Source organism: Neopsephotus bourkii, unplaced genomic scaffold (genome assembly GCF_033783945.1).
Source record: "Neopsephotus bourkii isolate Nb327-2 ecotype Australia unplaced genomic scaffold, CSIRO-AGI_Nbou_v1 NB_739, whole genome shotgun sequence".
Classification (NCBI taxonomy): domain Eukaryota; kingdom Metazoa; phylum Chordata; class Aves; order Psittaciformes; family Psittacidae; genus Neopsephotus; species Neopsephotus bourkii.
In genome coordinates, this window is record NW_026901237.1 from 2,479,177 (window position 1) to 2,498,227 (window position 19,051).

Here is a 19,051-nt window from a genome sequence, read left to right on the forward strand (position 1 = left end):
CAAGACAAGATTTGTGGCCTGGGAAACAATGAGAGAGCTCAGTCTATTTTGTTAGATTGAAAGGAGGTTAAAGAATGACTTTCACTCCCTATAAATACACCCACCAGGCAGATCTCTTACGCTGGAGTGCTCTTCAGTGTAGGAGACAGACAGGATTAGATTCATTGATGGAAGCCAAAGTTACATTAATAAAAAGAAGGGGGAAGGCAACTCTAAGAAAGACACGTGTTTTAACAGTAACTTGATTGTTGCATCATAGTGAGGGGACTTCAGTCTCCACTTAGTTTAAAGAATAAGTTAGATTGTGTATGAAAGTATATACTAAAGTGAGTTACTAGATTTTTACAGGAATAACAAGATTCTGTAGTTTATAATTACTCTTTTGGGTTGCAGTATATTCGTGTCTGTCATGTTTACTGATTAATCACTTAGTAGTGAAATTGATAGTCACGTTTCATCTGAATTGGAGCTGAACATACATAGCACTGAGCTGTCAAATCGTTTGAATAATGCTTCCCCAGGCAGTTTTTGTTTGAAAGTGGTAGGTGAAGAAGCTGCCACTGGGTGGCACCAAACTAAAAAATAAGACAACCGTTTGACTTGCAAATTACTGTTCTTTAAATAGAAAGGAAAAAATAAAATAAATAAAAGCATCTTTTGATAATTAAGTGAAAGGTAGCCTCGGAATCAGTATTTTAGCTTAGAGAACCTTTCTTTTGAAGGAATTCGTGATTGTTGAGGAGCATCTTCATTGTTTTCCTTGTCTGAGATGAACTTCAAGGAGAATATAGGGAAACGGTCTGGGTTTTGTTTCTTGACACACATCCTTTTGTAAAACATTGCTCAAAGCTTCAAAATACAGGGGGGTTGGGTAGCTGAGGAAGTGATTGTATAGAATGAGACTACTCCACATGTGAAGTGAGAATTGTGTCAAACAACTGGAAGATGTTAACTGCAAGAAGTCAAGTAGCTTATCTGTGTGGGGTGGAACCAAACTTAATAGCGTATTTGTCTACTGCTGTAAGATACATTACTTCTTTGAATGTCTCTGGAGTGAAGTGTGGCTGTATTTTGTCTGTCTTTCTTTATTGAGACACTGAGCTAAATGATGTATGCGTGCTCTGAAAAATGCCATTCATTTTAAGTTCTGGAAAAGGAATTTGGAGTACAGTAGGATTCCAGAGACACCAGAGGTAACCTTACTGCAAAATTTACTGTACTAAGCTGTTTGTTAAACTTTATGGAACATCTGAATAAACTTTTTCATAGATCAATGCTAGCCACACTGTCCCTGGTGGGGTAAGAATTTTTCTTGACAAAAGGAAACTGTTGTCATTAATATTTGTGGAAGATTTACAAATGAAATTTGTGCAGTGTAAATAGCTTAGTCAAGGCTTTAGGTGTGCAGCTGGTTTGTTATGTAGTCAACATAAGAGTTAGCCAGGGGATGGGCAATTCCTTGATGTGCTCATGGGAATATGTTTGTTTTTTTTTCCTTCCTCTCTCGTGGATGTGGGAAAAGTGAGGGAAGCTCTTTTTCTCTTCTTGTTCAAGCACCAAGTGTTAGAGTTTTGAAGTTAGACTCTTAATATCTCTACTTTCAGTGCTGTCTTTATTTCATTTGTCAAATCTGTAAATGGGAAGAGGGATGATAACATGGGTGAGGACATGTTCTTCTTAATTCAGTAGTCATCGCTTTTCTGCTTTATTTTAGGCTGCGAGCTTTGTCTAGTGGTGGGAGCGTCACATCCCCTCCTCTGTCTCCGGCTTTGCCAAAGTACAAACTAGCAGACTATCGCTATGGGAGAGAAGAAATGTTGGCACTTTTTCTAAAGGATAATAAGGTGAGCAGGAAGAGGAAAAAGGCCTGATGTGTGTATGCCTAATGACAGTCTTGTGATTATGTTTGTTATTTGTGTTTTGTGCTTGTGGACAAAGAAATCAGGTATCCCTTGGCAAAGATCAGAGGAGTTCTGATTATGGCATGGTTTGTTTGTTGTATTTTTTTTGTGTATGAGGGTGCTTATTTGATCCCACTGATGTTTGATTCTTTTTGCTACTTTAGCAGCAACTTTCTGTACCCCTGAGAACAAAACAACCTGATTGCCATATCCAATCCCACTGCCACAGATGAATGAGGGTTAAAGTCTCCTTGCAGCTGTGCAGATTTGCTTGCCTCAGTAGAGTGTTTTTTTAATACAGTGTGAAATAGTTATTTGGTTCAGCTTGAAAGGCAATAAATCATATTAGATCCATCTGAAAAAGGCAAGAACTGCCCACCCATCTGTCTTGGCCTTAGGCAGTTCACTTTAGCAGGTAAGCAGCCCACTTCTCTGGGTCTGAAGGACACAAATACAATCTAGCATATGTAATACAGAAGAGCAGTGTAGAAAGTCGGGAACTTCCTTCTGGTTTAATTTCAAACAAAGGTTCTTAGTGATACAAAAGTCATGTTTCAGAGAGTGTTTCAGGCAAATGATTCATATATTCTGCATTTGTAAACCCTAGGTTATTCTGTAGATGGTGACAGAGGTTGGTTTATTGTTGCAGCAGGCATAAAGTGACTTGGAAGTCTGAATTCCTCGCAGAGCCTTACCCTTGAGTCAGGGAGGGACTGCAAGAAATTATGTCAGATTGTGGCTTTAGCTTTGCATGTAGATGTGCACACATACATCCATGGTTTTTTTTACCTTACTGTGGCTGTGCTGACATTTTCATATAGTGCTGGGAGCCCTTCGTTGCTTGTACACAGGTTCAAGGATGTTGAATGTCAAAGATTTTTTTTTTAAGTTAAGTGTGTTATAGCTTAAAGCCATGTTTTAATGTGCAGAATTACCCTGCTCTGCTTTGTGAAGCTGTGATTTAATCATTGATATTATGCTTCAATAAGTCAGCCTGCCAGAGGTCGTTTTTTGCAATTTATGTATGTTGTATCAGATGATGATAAGACCTCTCCAGCTGATTCAGAGCAGCCTGTTAATACCCTGTGTTACAGGAAGCTCTCTGATGGTTATGAGTGGTCCAAAAGAATATTTTCTCCAGTGTGTTTGCCAGAAGGGCATTATTATTAAATGAGTATGTCCTGCTTTTGATATGAATGTGCTTCCATGTTGTTGAATGATTCTAGTTACTGAGGCTAAAAGGACTCTTGACACTATTTCTAGTCAATAGTCACTGTATCTAGTCTAGTCTAGATGTGATGGTTTTTTTTAAGGTGTATCTTGTACCCTAATTCTTTTTCACTGAATCAGCTGCAGTCTTTGCTGGCTGAAGATTAGGCAAAGTTGCATCTCTGATTAAAGACGCTCTGAAAGCAGGAAGCCTTCTGCTAGAGTATACCTGAATGAAAAAAAACCCACCAAACCCTAGGTTGCTTTGCTTCAGTTAAAATTGGTAGAAGTCTTTATCTCTAGTATTGTGAAATAGATATTTTTGAAACAAATCTGTGTTAGCATTACCAGAGCTCACTTGGCTGTGGTTGTAGCTTCTTGTCCACATGTTCATGGTCACATCTGCTGATGGAGCTGCCATCTGATGATGGACTGGTTAAAAATTAGCATGAAAATTTATTTTTATTTAAATCACCAGTGTTCTCTAGTTAATAAATCCATACCTATAGTTCCACTTTATTTTTTGGTTGTTTTTTTTTCTTTGTGGTTGTTTTATTATCCTTGTTGGTCATAAATGGGAAATACTGACTTTAAATCAAACACAGCCTCTGTGTTGTATGTGGTAGCATTGTTAATACATAACAAAAGTAAAACACGAATAAAAATCTGGCTAAGAAGTTAAAGTAATACTTTTTAAATTTACCAGACAAAATTTTGCTTGGTTCAGTTTTGATGTGCAGTGGTGTGGAAGTTTGAACTCTATGTATAATCTTGATAATTTATGTATTACAGTTGTGGATCGTGGATGCTTTGGATGTTTTGTCTATAAGAAGTATATTTTCTGGGGGGCGTAAATTTGCAGTGAAGTTATACCCACCCCCAGTAAATGTTATTGGAAGTACTGGTGTACTGGCTAGATGGAGATTGAGTTGTTCTCAGTTGGTGTGTGGCATCATCCCTGAAATGGAAGTACTTGGGTATATGTGTGTGCTGTTTTCCTTTCATACAGATACCTTCAGACCTTCTTGATAAGGAGTTTCTTCCTATTTTACAAGAAGAGCCCCTGCCACCACTGGCACTTGTACCTTTTACAGAAGAAGAACAGGTTGGTATCCCTTTTTCAAAAAATAAAAGCTTTACATTGTCATTAGTGTTAGTAAGCTTCCATTAAAAACAAAGTTTGAGATTAGCAGATTTCAGGGAAAGAAATTATGAAAGGAAAGCATGCTGCGTTACCGTGAGGTTTAAATTCCATTCATGCTCAATTATTATCTTAAATTTGAACAAATATTTTTCATGCAATGTTCTTTTGATGGCAGACAGTCAGCTTGTTAAATCCAGGGTCATCTTCTGGATAGTCCTGTTTTTTAAACTACAGAACATTTTCAGATCAGTGAGACTTTTTCTACATTTTTTTGACCACCTCTGCATGCTTGTAATAGAAATTCTGTAACTGCAATTTCATGGTCTTTGGAGAAGTGTTGAAGGTTTTTGACTGTTAACATTGCTTAGGGAGGTGCAGTAATCTTAACTACTATGTGTGTAAGCAGTTGCTTGATTATTTCCTTGTTTGGTGTCTATAGGTATATAATTAAGAGGTGAACAGGTTAAGTGTGAGAGCAGGTAGTCCACAAAGAGTCCATTTCAAGGACGATTGATCTAAGTAGTTGGAAAGGGCTTGCTCTAAATTTGATTCTAGTACTGAAAATCTGCCCCCCTCTGGGTAAATGCCTCTGACTCTTATCTTTATGGCTGTCAGAACGTGTGGTTTTGCAGTTGCTCTCTGGTTTGTCTTGTTTTTATCACTTCAGAATACTTCTTTATAATAAAGTCTTCCCTTTAATGCTTTCTGGAGACCCAGAGGATGTTAACAACCTGTTTTTATCTTGTCTGAAGGCCTTTTTCCCTCTTCATAACTCATTTGAGATAATAAATGAACAGCCTTATTTAAGCTAACAAATTCCTGATGTTTGTTCCCCATGATGTAAGAAACAGTCATCACGAATCATGTTCAGAAGTGATCTTGAGGTGAATATTACTGGCTTTGCGGCTAATCATGGTGCAGGCAAGTTCTTTCACCCAAGGTTGATAAGAGTTTACGACATCATTGTGCTGCCTCTGTGCACGCTGAAGATAGTATTATCCTCTCTGATCTTGAGGGATGGAGAATCTGGGGGTCCTGTAGAGGACAGGCTGATCAGAACACATGTACTTTGGGGTCATGTTCAGTTGAAGCTGAACCCGTTGGGCTTACTCTAGGCTGGATTCAGAGCAATTTGTGCTTGCAACCTGGGAGTTACTGGCTTGATAGCGTTATTGTTGTATGTTTTGTATGTCTAGGAGGAAGTTGTCTCGAGCTGATTTAAAGATGTGTTAGCTAGAGGTGGATCATAATTGTTTGGTCCTCTAGAATTTACTGGACAGGTACAGCTACAGCATTCCCTATTGTAGGATGTGGGACTGCTGGTCCTTTTAATCCTTTTTGTCACTTTCCTGGTTATAAGGATGCTGAACTAACTTGGAGCTCAACTGATTCACCCTGTAGTAAGTTTTGTTATATGACATCATAGATTTTTTAAGATCTGTTTTCAGGGAACTGTCTTTTGAAGATAGCTTTAACAGAGGTTTCTACTACTGACCACTTGCAATAAACCAGCATATGTTCCCTTGCCTTTTCCTGTTGCCCCCATATTCCTATTTGCATAAGGAAACCATTCAGCTGTCTTAACTACTTGTGGAGTATGGGAGTCTCAGTCTCTTGCTGAATATAATGGAGAATTTTTGTGTCCTCATTGGTTATATTTCTGATGGCTGTTTCTAAGGATCTCTTCCATTTCAGCTGCTGCTGAAGAATTATGTGAGCCTCTGTGTTGGGCCAGCTTTGCTCTTTGTTGTGCATTGTCAGGGATGGACACTAATACACTAATCAATTATAAGGAGTTTTTTACTTTATTGAATTTGCTTTTTTGTTACTTACTGTGATCTTACCATGTAGAGTATTATCACTGTGTATGTTGCAGTGATCACATCCTCATCACAGGAAGCTCTACAGAAGTGAGGAATTTTTTCAGAGTTTAGGCAGGCAAATTAAAAGTGAGATTCCTATTTTGTTCTTGTTGGGAAAATAACACATCAAAACTAAGCAATCTGTTCTGCAAGACTGTGAATCTGATCAGCAGCTTTAAGTTGTTTCTGTATTAAAGTATTTTTTGCTTCACAAAAAAAAAAGCAGAGGTATCAACATCAGGAAAGGAGGGAGGAGATTCTTTTTGACTGGCTGTGTCAACTGTTGCTTTAAACCTTTAGGAGCTGTCTAGGAAGATAGAATGAGATTGACTGGAGGTTGACCTTTCTGTGTTGCCTTGCATGACTGGGTTTTTTATACCCCCTTAAGTCTACTTAGTTATGAGTTCTCTCTTGAAGATCTACTTCATAACAAGAGCATACCAAGCAGTTAGGCTTGTTTCTGAAATGGGTTAAAACTCCTTTAAATGTCTGTTGGCTTTGATGTTAGCCGTTAGATTTTAAATAGTATGTAATTGCTTGTCTTGTTGTTCCCTGAAGACCTTCCAAGTCATAGTAATTCATACGAGTTCATGTAAGCAAAAATAATTCTACTTAAAATTCATGTAAGTAAAAAAACCAGCTGTTTGGAGTCCTTTGCATTCAGATTATTTAAAACTTGTATTCTGAAGCAGCATGTGAATTTAGGTTGCTTGTTTATGAATATTAACGTGAACCCCCAAATGCTTTGGCCCAATTTCCCAAATGCTTGTACTTGGAGAGTGGGGCCAGAGTTTGTTATAATTACTCATTCTTTATCAAAACAGGTTTTTGTTTAGCAATAATTTCAGATTAATATTAAGTTGAACTTATTGTGTTATTTTTTGTCTTACTAGAATGAGTATCACTTAAATTTCTGAAGTCGTATTTAACATTTAGTTTTCCCCAAAGTATGTTACTTCTATGATATATTTAAAGAAAGGACTTATTTCTGCAAAGGAGATTGGTAAATATAATTTAATCAAGCTCTGTTGCTTTTTACATGTTCCTGCTTTGCTTAAGAAGTATGTTTAGAGTTGGTATTAATTAATGGTGTCAGGTATAGGCAAATGCCAATCCCTTTTTGCAATGGAATGTTTTTAAAGCTGTCAATATTTTTATCACTTCCTGTGGAATGATCTTATAAAGGAGTAGGTGCTCACTTGCTTCCTTTAGAACATGGAAATTTCAGGTAAGTAACTTAAAGCACTGATATTGACCAAGATCCCTCTATAGACTGTTTCAGTTGTTCACGTCTCCCAGGAATCCTTTTCCTTGTCAGTTGTAGAGAATTTGTAACAAACATAAGGAAACCAAAATCAGGATAATGGTAAGCATTTCTGGTTTTGCTTTTTTACAACAAAATCTCACCTTGGCTCTTTCTTCTTGGCAGAGAAATTTCTCGATGTCTGTAAACAGTGCTGCTGTCCTGCGGTTGACGGGACGTGGAGGAGGAACTGTGGTAGGGGCTCCTCGAGGTCGAAGTTCCTCTAGAGGTCGAGGTGAGCTGTTAGTAGGATGTGCTGCAATGTCTGCAGGTGATCCAGGCTAAAGATTCTGAAAGATATTCAGGGGAGCTTCTCAGGCTAAGTTTCCTTTTCCTTAAAGCTTTGAAGCCTTTCCAATAAGGTGGTAGTAAAGAATGAATATTGCATTTTGTGATTGTTCTGCACACCTTAGTGTACGTCTGTACCTATGTTACGTGCCTTTGTCACATTCATAGGTGTGGAAAGCAAAAGGGGAAGGTAGTCTTGAGGTGGAATAGGAAATTGGTTCAGAATTGGTAAAATGCCTTTGTTAAAGGTATAAAACAAATTTATAGGGAAAGGGGAGAAGAATCTACAAATGTATTTAAAAACATTAAGATTATAGTAGGTGGTGTTCAGTGTTCTGAAAAGTCATTTTTACTTAACATCCTGAGATGTTAACAGGAGAAGGTTAATGGAAAGATGTAATCAGATGTAGGAGAAATTTGAGTCTTGCCAATTTTAGTGCATTATTATAGTTGATATCTCATTCTGGATCGCTTCAAACATTTGCAGATGAATTGAGAAAAATGTCCTCAAGCCAAATAACTGGATTCAAAACAAATTATTAAACCTAGAATTTATCTTGGTTACCTGTCAATGTGCTTACTGCTATGAACACTGTTTTGGGGGTGGTTTATGTATAATAGATTACTTTTAGAATACAAAGCTAATAATTTGGAAATATCAGGAGTAATTAATCATGTGGCATCAGTCTTTCCAGGTGCGTAGGTGAGGTTTCTCTTAGGATCCTTTCTAATTTAATTCTAAATGTTAAGTGGTGATATTTTCAATAGCAGCTTCGAAAATCACTTCCACACATAATTAAATGCTTGACCCAAAATTGTTCTCTGGCTTAATGTGTTCTCTCAATTCTGTTCTTATTCCTCAGTCCTGCTTTCTTCTTAGCTTAAGTCTTTCAGATTTTTCTACATTGTCATATGTCCTCTTGTGGTTGCTTTCCAGCTGAAGCTGGAAAGTGTTTAAAAAAAAGTGTTTAAGCTTTCTTTAGGCTACCCCTGGATTTTGCTGTCACTTCCCTTTTGTTATTTGTCATTGTCTTTGCCCAAATGGTCAGTGTTTAATAAAAAGGAGCGGGGGAATGGAAAACAAGTGTATGCACATATATACATGTGGGGTGGCACTTACTTGCATATACCTTGGTTATATTTCTATTGTACATTTGAAAGCTGATGCTTTTCTGCTGTGTTTTTGATGTGCATATTGCATTGCTACTCTCCATGTTTCACTTGTGTAGGAATGCATGTAGTGGCATGTTAGATGCATTAAGGCAAATGAAATGAATGCTACATAAACACACTGATTTGAGATCATATGACCACTAGTGTGCTCTCTAGTTTCTGTATCAAGATACCTTTACGATGTCTGGTTTGTCATACCCTTTTTCTTTCCTCTGTCAAATTTTCTTTCTTTTTTTTTGCTGTATCATTATAGTGGATGGTATCCTTATACAGTGAGCAGTGGGTTGCTTTTTAATTGCCTCCACTAGTTTCAATGAGGTCATAGGGTTAAATGTGGCAGAGTATGGCTTCTAATTTGGTAATTTTACTATTGAATCTATTTGTATACATGGAAATTCTGTTTGGCAATGGAGTTTTGATTCATTATGCTTTAGTGGACAGAACTTGAAATCAATGCAGTAATATGAGGACTTCTACTGCCTATCTTCCTGGTTTTCATACTTTATTTTTAGGAGGTTAAGAAATATTAGCTGAAGAACTTTGTTGCATAATTCATCTCTTTCACTTTTTTGCATCCTAATTTGATCTTTTGCTTTGTATACATCATTACATGCTCTGCTTCTTAGGCTATTCTGTCATTCTTATCTGCTAAGGTGAGGACACTTCCAGTAAACTTCAGTGAATTACTGAGCTTTCTTTCATTTATTGATCCCGGTTGCTGCTTGTTTCTTCCACTTTCCCCTTTTCATAAGCAGTTAGTCTTGGGCTTTAGGCATGATAAGTCTTCCCAAAGTTTCTCTCTCTCAGCAAACAGATGAGGGCTTCTGCCAGGACAAAAATCCTCTTTTTTTTTTTTTTTATATAATTATACACATGATGTTCTTGTAATTATGGGCTTTGCTTCTAATATTTATAAAAAGCTTAGTGCAGGACTGTTGACCTCTAATTTACAAAACTAGCATGTTGTTTGTAAGTAGTGAACTTTAAATGCAGTTCTGGTTTTTCAGGTTACAGTGAAAAGGGCTTGGAATTTCTTTGGAGATTGTTCACTAAATGAAATGCTTCACCTAACAGTTGGAAAACATCTTTCTTTATTGCCTTGCAAAATTGCTGTGGTTCAAAAGTTTATCTGGTGTTTTTCATGAACTTTACATTGTTGTATGCAACAAAGCTGCCGCTGATCAAATGTGAGTTTCAGCTTTACCAGAACAAGATTACTGTCTGGAAGTGACTTGCACAACAATAACTCGAGGCAAGAATTTGCATGTATGATTAGATTTGTTAATTAAGTTCCCTTACTGAGGCACAAATCACAGAACTGTGTTCCAGCATTTGGGAGTGTGAGAGGGAATCTATTGAGTCAGATAAGCAAAGGGAAGAATGGGTGAACTGCTGGTAAAAGAAAGTTATTATTAGAACACTTAAATGTGACTTACCAGTATTTAAATTTCCAACATAACACTCAGTAAATGTTTTCTCGGTGTTTGCCCAAGTCTTGCTGACAGTGGTTAGTTTAGGTGATGTGAAAATGGTTTTGGGTTTTGTTTAAATTTCTTATGATTGTGTGCAGAAATAGAACTTGGAGATACTGTTCAAAACTGGTTGCAGCGTGCCACTGCTGTCACTAGTACTGTATGTGTCTTTCCTGGAGACATAAATCCAAACCCACTTTATTTGGTTCCATTCTCTAAAGAAACCAAGTACTTGCACGTGACCTTTTTTCTAATTGACTTGTTTTCCTGGGAGCTCCCTGTGGTGTGCAGTTAAGCCCTGTGCTTTGTGCTGGTGGGACTGGAATGTCAACATTCATGAATAAGAGCCTCAGATGAGGAGAGATTTAAATAGTCCCTGGAATGGGCTGTAAGCTTACAGGCACCCTGTTTTGTAGCTGTTCTCCTCTTTGCTTAAGACCCTTATGAAGGGTACTTTGCTTCTCATTAGAGCTCTTTTCCCTTCCCACCCTCTCTCCCCTTTGTAATCTGTCTTTGCTGCTGTTGGAGAGTATGTAAAATAGTGTCAAGGTGGAAGGTTCTCATATGTACTCAGCAGCAGCTGAACTGCAGTTATCTTTCTGTTCCCACGCAGTATTGTAGTGGTGACCGTAGATCCTAAACTCCAGTCATGCTGTAATTTCAAGAATTTGCTTGTTATATTTTGGTGTGTTTTGTGTGTGGGTGGTTGTTTTTTGACTATTAGAATGGCAGTGTGTGCTGCTTTTTGCCCTTTTGCTTGTGTCTCATATTGTTTACTTAAATTCAGACCTGTCTTATTTTCAGGTTAGACTCTTTTGGCTGTTATTATTAAAATATCCATTGGGTTGAGGTCCTCATTCTGAGGCTTTTAAGGAATTACTGAAATACACAGCTGCTCCATTCTGTTCTTAGATGGAAGGGTTCATTGACATCTGTTAACTTGGCAGTCAATACTTTGTGCAACATCTACACTTAGAAAGTCTGCTTCTCATGTGGTAAGCACTTTCGTGGAAGTGGCATTCTATTTAGAATAAGCATGTCATTCTAGATTTATTAGGAAAAAAAAAAACCAAGAAGTGCAGCAAACAGTATGCTTATACATGCAGTTATATCCTCTCTGCAAGCGTTTTTCATATATTTTGTTTATCAGTATTAGCTGTGTCCTAGTGTGCACTTTCAGGTCAGACTCTTCCATGCAATAGTGTCTGAATAACTGTCTTTGTACACCATGGTATTCCTTACTAGGTATTTACTTCTATAGTTTGGTAGGCCCTGTTTTAATGCAGTATGCTTCTCATACAATGGTCTACTCAGTTTCTTCTGGAGTTGCACCTGTACTTCTTCTGGTTACTGTTGAATGGACACATGTTAGTGTACCTGTATGGTGTGCCTTGTAGAATACATTGGAGGAGGGTGGCAACACAACCAGGGCAAAGGTGGCTTAAATAGGTCCTGTCTGGCACTAAGTGGTATCAAAACAGCTTGGAGTTTACTATTGTGGCCCCACAGCCTCAAACTGAATTGCTGGGATCGTTTGTTTAAGCCTTTTGCAAGGTAATCTTTTAATTCAGGCCACTTTAGTGGCTAAGCATAACTGGAATACTGATGAACTGTGACATGGCAGGGGGTAAGTGGAGAGAGGTTTCTCAGGCTTTCACATGCTTTTAAAGCTGCCATAAGCTATGCTGCTGTTAAAATAACTCCGATTCTGATCTTTACCTTCTACAGGACACTTGGCTTTATTTGCTGACGAAATCTCCTGTCTTCTGGCTCTGCTTGTTGCGTGTCTGCAATCAGTAATCTGGATGCATTCATGCTTACTCATACTGCAAGGGGAGCACTACAGATGCTGCTGTCACTCACTGTAAAAACCAGGAAAGGACAATGGGTTGCTTTTTTTTTGTGTTGGAAGAGTGTATGCAACTTTCCACCTCCACTACCTCAGGGACATGAGAAGAATCGGTACCTTTGTTTTGATTCTGCCTGCCTGTGGCTTTCTCTTGTGAGCTGCTGTTGCTTTATTACCTCCTGTGAGAGGAAGGAAGTGAGCTTTCCTATAGCGAAGAAAGTAGGAAAAGATTGCCACTGTATGTGATGCTTGAACTTTCCTGGGTTTTATTTGTGAAGAATGAGAACATGGAGTCCTTTTCCAGGATCTTAGGGGATCCATTATACCTTAACTGAGTAAACATGGTGCTACTTTTGTTGTTCTATCACATCTTTACTTTCTTGCCTTTGAAACTTAGTTTGCACTCATGACTGTGGTCAGCCTTCTAGTATCAGAGCTGCTGTAGAGGAAGTACTTACGTTTCTAATACAGTTGTAGGTCTGGTGCTTACCTCTCCTCTTCAGGCTTGAGTGCTAAGTCAACTCCATCTCCATCTGAGTTTGTATAGGAACAGCTATGGTGAATCAGGAAAGGGCTTGTTTAAGTCGGTTGCCTATTGAGCAACAGCTAAAACACAACACCTTGGCAAGAGAATAAGGACTGTGTAAAAATACAAAGGTGAAGAAGCTTCACATAGATGCTCAGCTTCCAGACATGTGCAGCTCGAATTTATTTCTGAACCAGATGTGGTCTCTCTTTTTAGTAAATCTGTGTTATTCATCTTCTATGAATTCATCCAGTTTCCATCTGAACTTTGGCGTCTCCAAAACTTTGTGGCAAAGAGGTCTGCTTTTCTGTGACAAGGAGATCTCCCAGCAAACTGATTTGTGGTCCTATGACCACGATAGTTTTGTCAAAAAAGGATGTTTAAATCCTGTTTCTGAAGCAGGAGAGACTGTACAATTAGCTTTGTGGCTTCCTTGTACATCCTGCAACCTGTACTGCCTGATACAGAATCAGTGTGTATTTGAAGAGCCTGACTGGATTTTATGGGGATCACTTTTCTTTTTCTCTGCCTTGGAAGCAACTCTTCCTTTCTTCCTCCTTTCTTCCTCCTTCCCCCTCCCCGCCCAATAGATCTAGTATAGAATAGTGGAGAAGTTGTTGCAACTGCTTTGATAATTTCCATTTGTAGAGCCTTTTTTCATAGGACACATAGGTTTCTTATCACTGCTCACATCAGAAGACTACAGAGAATGGAGTCCATTCTCAAGGTGTTTATTTCCTGTTTCATTTAGTCATTCTGTCTTATTTCACTGGATCTGTGGCCAGGTTTGCACCTCATCCTTTGAGGTGTTTATTTTCTCAAAGCTACAAAGAGAGAAATTTGAAAGGATTGAGGTTTGTGAGTCTCACTGCCAGTAATTCCCTATGTCAGGTGCTTTTTAGGTTCTTGGCATAGAGACTGAATATGTATTTAGGCAAGGCATTATCCTGACAACCAGCTGATTGATGTGTTTCACTTGTTCATCTTCTTTCCATGAGATCCTTGAAATGGGAAGTTAGCTGATAAAAACATCCAGTTGCTTCTGCTGCAGTACTTTGTGAAGCAGTTGTAGATCTGGAAACTTCAGCCCAGCAGTTAACCAGCATTGGAAGCTCTCTTGAAGGTCTGGGGATGTGGGTGGTTTTGTTTTGTTTTTTTTCTGTTGTTTTGGGTTTTTTGGTCTTTGTTTTTGTTTTGTTTCATTTTTAACCAAACACCCCACATATATCCAGGCACTGAAAATTTACTTCAAGATGCTTTACTTGATACATCTGTAACTTTTTGGCTTGAAGCTTGATATTCAATAGCCATCTATGGAGAATCATTTCTTGACAAAGCGAGGATAACTTTTGATTCTGTAGCTATTGGAGTTCTTCATGCTGTCCTGCCTATATTGATCTTGTGATGCTTCCTTTTCCCCACTGCTCCTGGGGGAGATTTCAGCTGGGCATCACTGGAACTTAATCATGGTGAAGCTTCTTTCTCCTTTGTTAACCTTGATAGCAGTAATTGTGAATACATGTGCAGTGCAGTACCATTGCACTGGATTCCACTGTTTAAAGCAATCTGATTTTTGAGTATAAAGTGCACCCATATTGTGTGTATGTCGTGTAAGCAATGCATTCTTGTTTAGTAGTTTGTGTCAGGTAAGTATCTGTGTTCTGGTTTTCTGCGTAGTATTTATTTCAGAATTGTTTGCCTGTTCTGTCTGATCTTGTGCTGCTTGATAAGAATTTTTACACGAGACTCTTTAGTCTTTGTTCCTATTTCCCCTTTGCCTCAGATCACTTCTCTGGGGCTTAAGACTAAGATGAGTTCAGAGATGCCAGGAAAGGGAAACCTATCTGATTCTTTCAACTTGTGTTATTATTTATACAAACACTTGTGTTTTTTGTCTTTTCAGGCAGAGGCCGAGGAGAAAGCGGTTTCTACCAAAGAAGTTTTGATGAAGTGGAGGGTGGATTTGGGCGAGGAGGGGGCAGGGAAATGCACAGATCACAGAGTTGGGAGGAAAGGTAACAGAGCTCTAGCCTTTAAAGTTTCTTTACATATATCTGCTCAGCTTCCATTTGTGCCTTTTGACTTCATAAAAACACTTTAGGAAAGGTGATTAAGGTGTATCTGTGAGTGTAGTGTCTTAATTTCTAAGATGGAGTCAACACAGTAATGTTTTTAGAAAATTGGGAGCAAGTAAAAGAGACTTTTGCAAGACTGCTGTGTTCCTGGGAAGAAGGAACTGCTTTAAGGGAATATAAATGATGACAGTTGCAGTGGAAGTGATGAGTGAAAATATAGATTGCTAAAGGATTTGCTTCAGTTACAGTCTCAACATTGTTAGTTGAGTTGACATTGTTGACAGTACTTTGGGTCACATTTCAAAACATACCTAGTTGCTGAAGGCCATGTGTGTATCGGTGTTTTTGAAAATTTCACTTGTCACTTTAACCTTTTGAAAGTACTATCTGTCAAGCTCTGTTAGTAAAAAAGCCCCCTACCAAGTTAAAAAGCCATACCTTAAATGAGTAGAGTAATTGCGAAACCTTATTTGAAACTTCTATTTTGCCTTTCTAGGGGAGACAGACGCTTTGAAAAACCAGGGCGAAAAGATCCAGGTATGGTTTTGTTACTGTATGGGCATAAAATGGGAGGGAGGTGCAGGGTGTGTTTTGGGGAGGGTACCCATATATACATAAACAGGGAAGGTACCTATATATACATAAACTCATTGCTCCAAGTGTGTTGTTGATACAAAATTCATGATGCTGTGTCAGGCTACCTAATTGCGTCCTCACAGTGTTGGCTGTGCTTACTCTTGTTTTTATGACTAGACATTTAAATGTTTTAAATAAGAAAAACCTTCAGTAAGTAGTTTCTATTTATGCAATTAAGATGTGAAGTCTACAGCTGGAACTAAATTCCTGGAACTCTGAAAGGAGTCTGTACTGATTAACAGGTGTGCTGTGAATATGCCTTTTCAGTGCAGCTTTTAAATATTCCTGATGTGTGCTGCTTTGATACCTAGGACTTCTGGACCATGTGAACTGTTAATTATTTTTGAATGCTTGCTAGTGTGCAGTAAATCCTGGCAGCAATATTCTGCTGTTCCCATGCTGATGGATTTACTGTCTGTTAAATTAGTTGAAATCGTCGTATGAATCTTCTTTTCATTCAGGTTATTAACTAGTCTCCCTCTCTGCCATTCCTTTCCTGTTGTTTCCTAAATGCGTCATACTGGCCATATTCAAACAGATTACTGGATCCTTAATTGTGACCTAGTATGTCTGTTTGGACATTCAGCTAAACTTGGAGTGTGTTGTCATCTTGGTGATGGAACATACCCATTTAGGTAAAATCTGTATTCTGAGAGTGGTAAGAACATTCAGGAAGTTCTCCTCTATCAACTGGTTATGTGGTAACTGCAGTGATTTTTCTGCTTCATGAGACCGTGCATTGATTGCTCTCTGGTATGACCGTGCTCTTTCTCTGTGGCAGTTTTCAATATGCACGTACCACAGCTGCGCTTAGTGAGAGATTTGAAGCTTGCTGACAGTGAGTCTTGTCTTTTTAGGACCCAGGATCTTTTGGCCTTTGCTGAAGGGAGTCTTATTCTAAAATAAGACTAAGTGTCCTCCTTAGTGAACATACTGATAAATCATAGGTCAGAAAAGGCAATTGCAAATTGAATTTCAGGACAAACAAAACTGGCAAGATTCAGTTGCAATTAAAGGTTGACAGGAATGTATTTTAGTTCCTGCTTGGTTGTCGGTGTGGTCTTAGAGTAGCATAAATTGCCATTTTAATAATCTTCCAGATCAGCGTGGTGACGCATGCTTTACGAGTCTAAAATTACCATGTTTGCTTTCAAAGCCTTCTGAAACCTCTCTCCATGTAGGAACTTATTTTCATATATTTTGAAGAGCGCTTTTGGTTTTCTGCTTTTAAGTTCAAAGTTAAGACAAAACTAATATGTTGCTTGCGTTCCTCTTTATTTTCCCTAGAGAGAGGTTACTTCTAAAAATAATTTGAGATAGGCCTGAGGTTATCCATCTTTACATGCCAGTAGACTTTCATTCGGTATCTATCTTCAGAGAACTCTTGGGAAAAAAAACATGAAAATAGGAAAAACTAAGTACTACTGAGGCTTCAGGACTGTGTTTTTTTACTGATTAGTGTGTACCACAATTGATTCAATTTATTTAGCCCCTTCTATTCTTGTGATGAAGTTAAAGCACTTGCAAATCCAGACTGTAGAATGTACCATGTTTCTGATTAAGACTGTGATAAAAATACTGCTTGTCAGTTTAAGGTGAGATGTGTATCTCAGTTGAAATTGAGAGGAATTTACTGCAAAATGATTTATTTGCAAGATTTGCTACAAGATTTATTTGCAAGATGTCCTTACTGAAGCTGACTTCTGCCTGGACTTGGGAGTTAATGCATCAGCTAGTATACAGTGTCTTGATTGTAGCAACTACTAATGATCAGGACTTTGGAATGCATCTTCTGTGAATCATTTTCTAGGTAAGATGGTGTCATTGTATGCTTTTTTGCAAGTCCTAGTTCATTGTGAGGGATGATGTGCTTAAATTATGAAGCTTTCTGTATTACCTGGTTGCACCTCTTAAGTTTCTTGGTCTGTTTTTCTTCTAGTTTGAACTTATTTAGCTAAAAGTTCTGTAGCACAGTATGATAAAGGCAAGATAACCTGCAGTATTTCTGAAGTTCTAATGTATAAAACCCAAGTTAAACAGTGGTAATTGATGCTGCATATCTCTATTAGAGTTTAATGTCCTGTTAAGTGGAGGACCATTTATCTCCTCTTTACCTTCAGGGAGAAATAAGGTGGAGAGCACAAAAATATTAACAGAAGTTTGGTCTATTTTGATTCAAGCCTTGATTAATGAACATATAGTTACTGTTGTGTAAAGGCTTCCCAATCACAAAATATTTTGAGTATGAGATAGGGATACAGATGTGCCAAAAGAAGTCCCAGGTCAATACCATGCTCTAGTGTACCACACAAAGCAATGGAAGCAGAAAGGTCAGGGAGTGAATTGACATGCAGCTTATAATTCAGGCTAATATGCTTTAGCAGGTGTATATATTGGTTTCTGTTACCCTCGTTAAATTCCTTAGTTTAGGGTTTTATTCTTTACCTTTATGGAGCTTCAGTTTTAAATTGCTCTTTCACAGGCCTTTGGACTAACCTCAAATTACATAATTTACTAAGTTGTCAGCTTTTTCATTGCCTTTGTTCTGGCTGATCACGTTACAAAATTAATGAGATCAAATATTAAACTTTTCTGGGTGTTCATAATGAATGACAACATAAGAACCCCTCAATTAAAAATCATGAGATGGAAAAACGGATAGACCCTCCACAAAGAATTATTTCTCAAATAAAATCAATGTGCTGCGAGTAAAAATTAATGTTTGCTTTTTTGGTGCTCACAACAGTTTCAAGTTCACCTTTGACTGATTCTCAACATAAACAGGGTCTGTTCCTACTTTGTGTATGCAAATTGAAGATGTACACAGTGTTTGTGAGTTTCTGTTGCTGGTTGTCACAGTTCTGACGGGTTTCATTGAGAACTCAAATAGTTTCTGGAAAGCTGAGGCCATTAGCAGAGAAAATGATCAAGTTGGTTTTTTGATCATGGCTGTCTTTTAGAATGGCACAAAAGCTGCTTAATTTTCTGTGCAGCCTCTTGACTAATACCAGTTTAGTAGCTGAGGGGATTTGATTAGTTACCAGCAGTTAAACACACTGCTAGTAAATAACTGTAATTTAGATAAACAAGATGTTTCATGAGTCACTTGTGGAGCCTGATTGAATTCTGTTTAATGTGTATTTTGGGGGTAAGTTAAGATGACTTGAATATAAAAATGGGGTGTCCAAGTGACTACAAAGAAAGATGTTGAATTCCTTTGAATCACACTTACCTTACTCAGCCTGGCTTGCTTTGCTTCCCTGTCTTGATAGCCAGAAGTTTGTCCAAAAAAGGTTCATCATCAGCTTGCTCTTGCAATGTTAGTCATGGTGTAGAGTGCAATTTTTGTTGCACTGGAGCCCATCAGCAATTTTTCTAGACTTCTATTCCAATCTGGGTCATGGCATACTTCCAGTCCTTTATCAGACATCCATGATTCACCAGTTCTTTGGAACTGGAAAAGTAATAGGGGTGTTTTGTCTGTCCTTTTCTTTGTAGCTGTTCTGAAGTAATTACACAGTTGTGCATGTCTAATTTACTTTTACAGTATTCCTCAGCTTGACATTCCAAAAATATAATATTTGAAGATAGCATTTAGTGTATACTGACCGTG

The 19,051-nt window shown here is 38.1% G+C and overlaps 1 protein-coding gene across 12 annotated transcripts in view; it reads left to right on the plus strand.

Moving 5' to 3' along the window:
* The window catches only part of GIGYF2 (GRB10 interacting GYF protein 2), a 75,901-nt gene that overhangs the window by 13,311 nt on the left and 43,539 nt on the right, over positions 1–19,051 (plus strand). For 11 of the 12 annotated variants that reach the window (XM_061354506.1, XM_061354511.1, XM_061354514.1 and 8 more), the window contains 5 exons: positions 1,715–1,844; positions 4,120–4,215; positions 7,546–7,654; positions 14,631–14,742; positions 15,299–15,339. In XM_061354506.1, coding sequence (XP_061210490.1) covers positions 1,715–1,844; positions 4,120–4,215; positions 7,546–7,654; positions 14,631–14,742; positions 15,299–15,339 — 488 coding nt within the window. The remainder of the gene's footprint in view (positions 1–1,714; positions 1,845–4,119; positions 4,216–7,545; positions 7,655–14,630; positions 14,743–15,298; positions 15,340–19,051) is intronic. The other variant, XM_061354517.1, reaches the window with a different exon arrangement.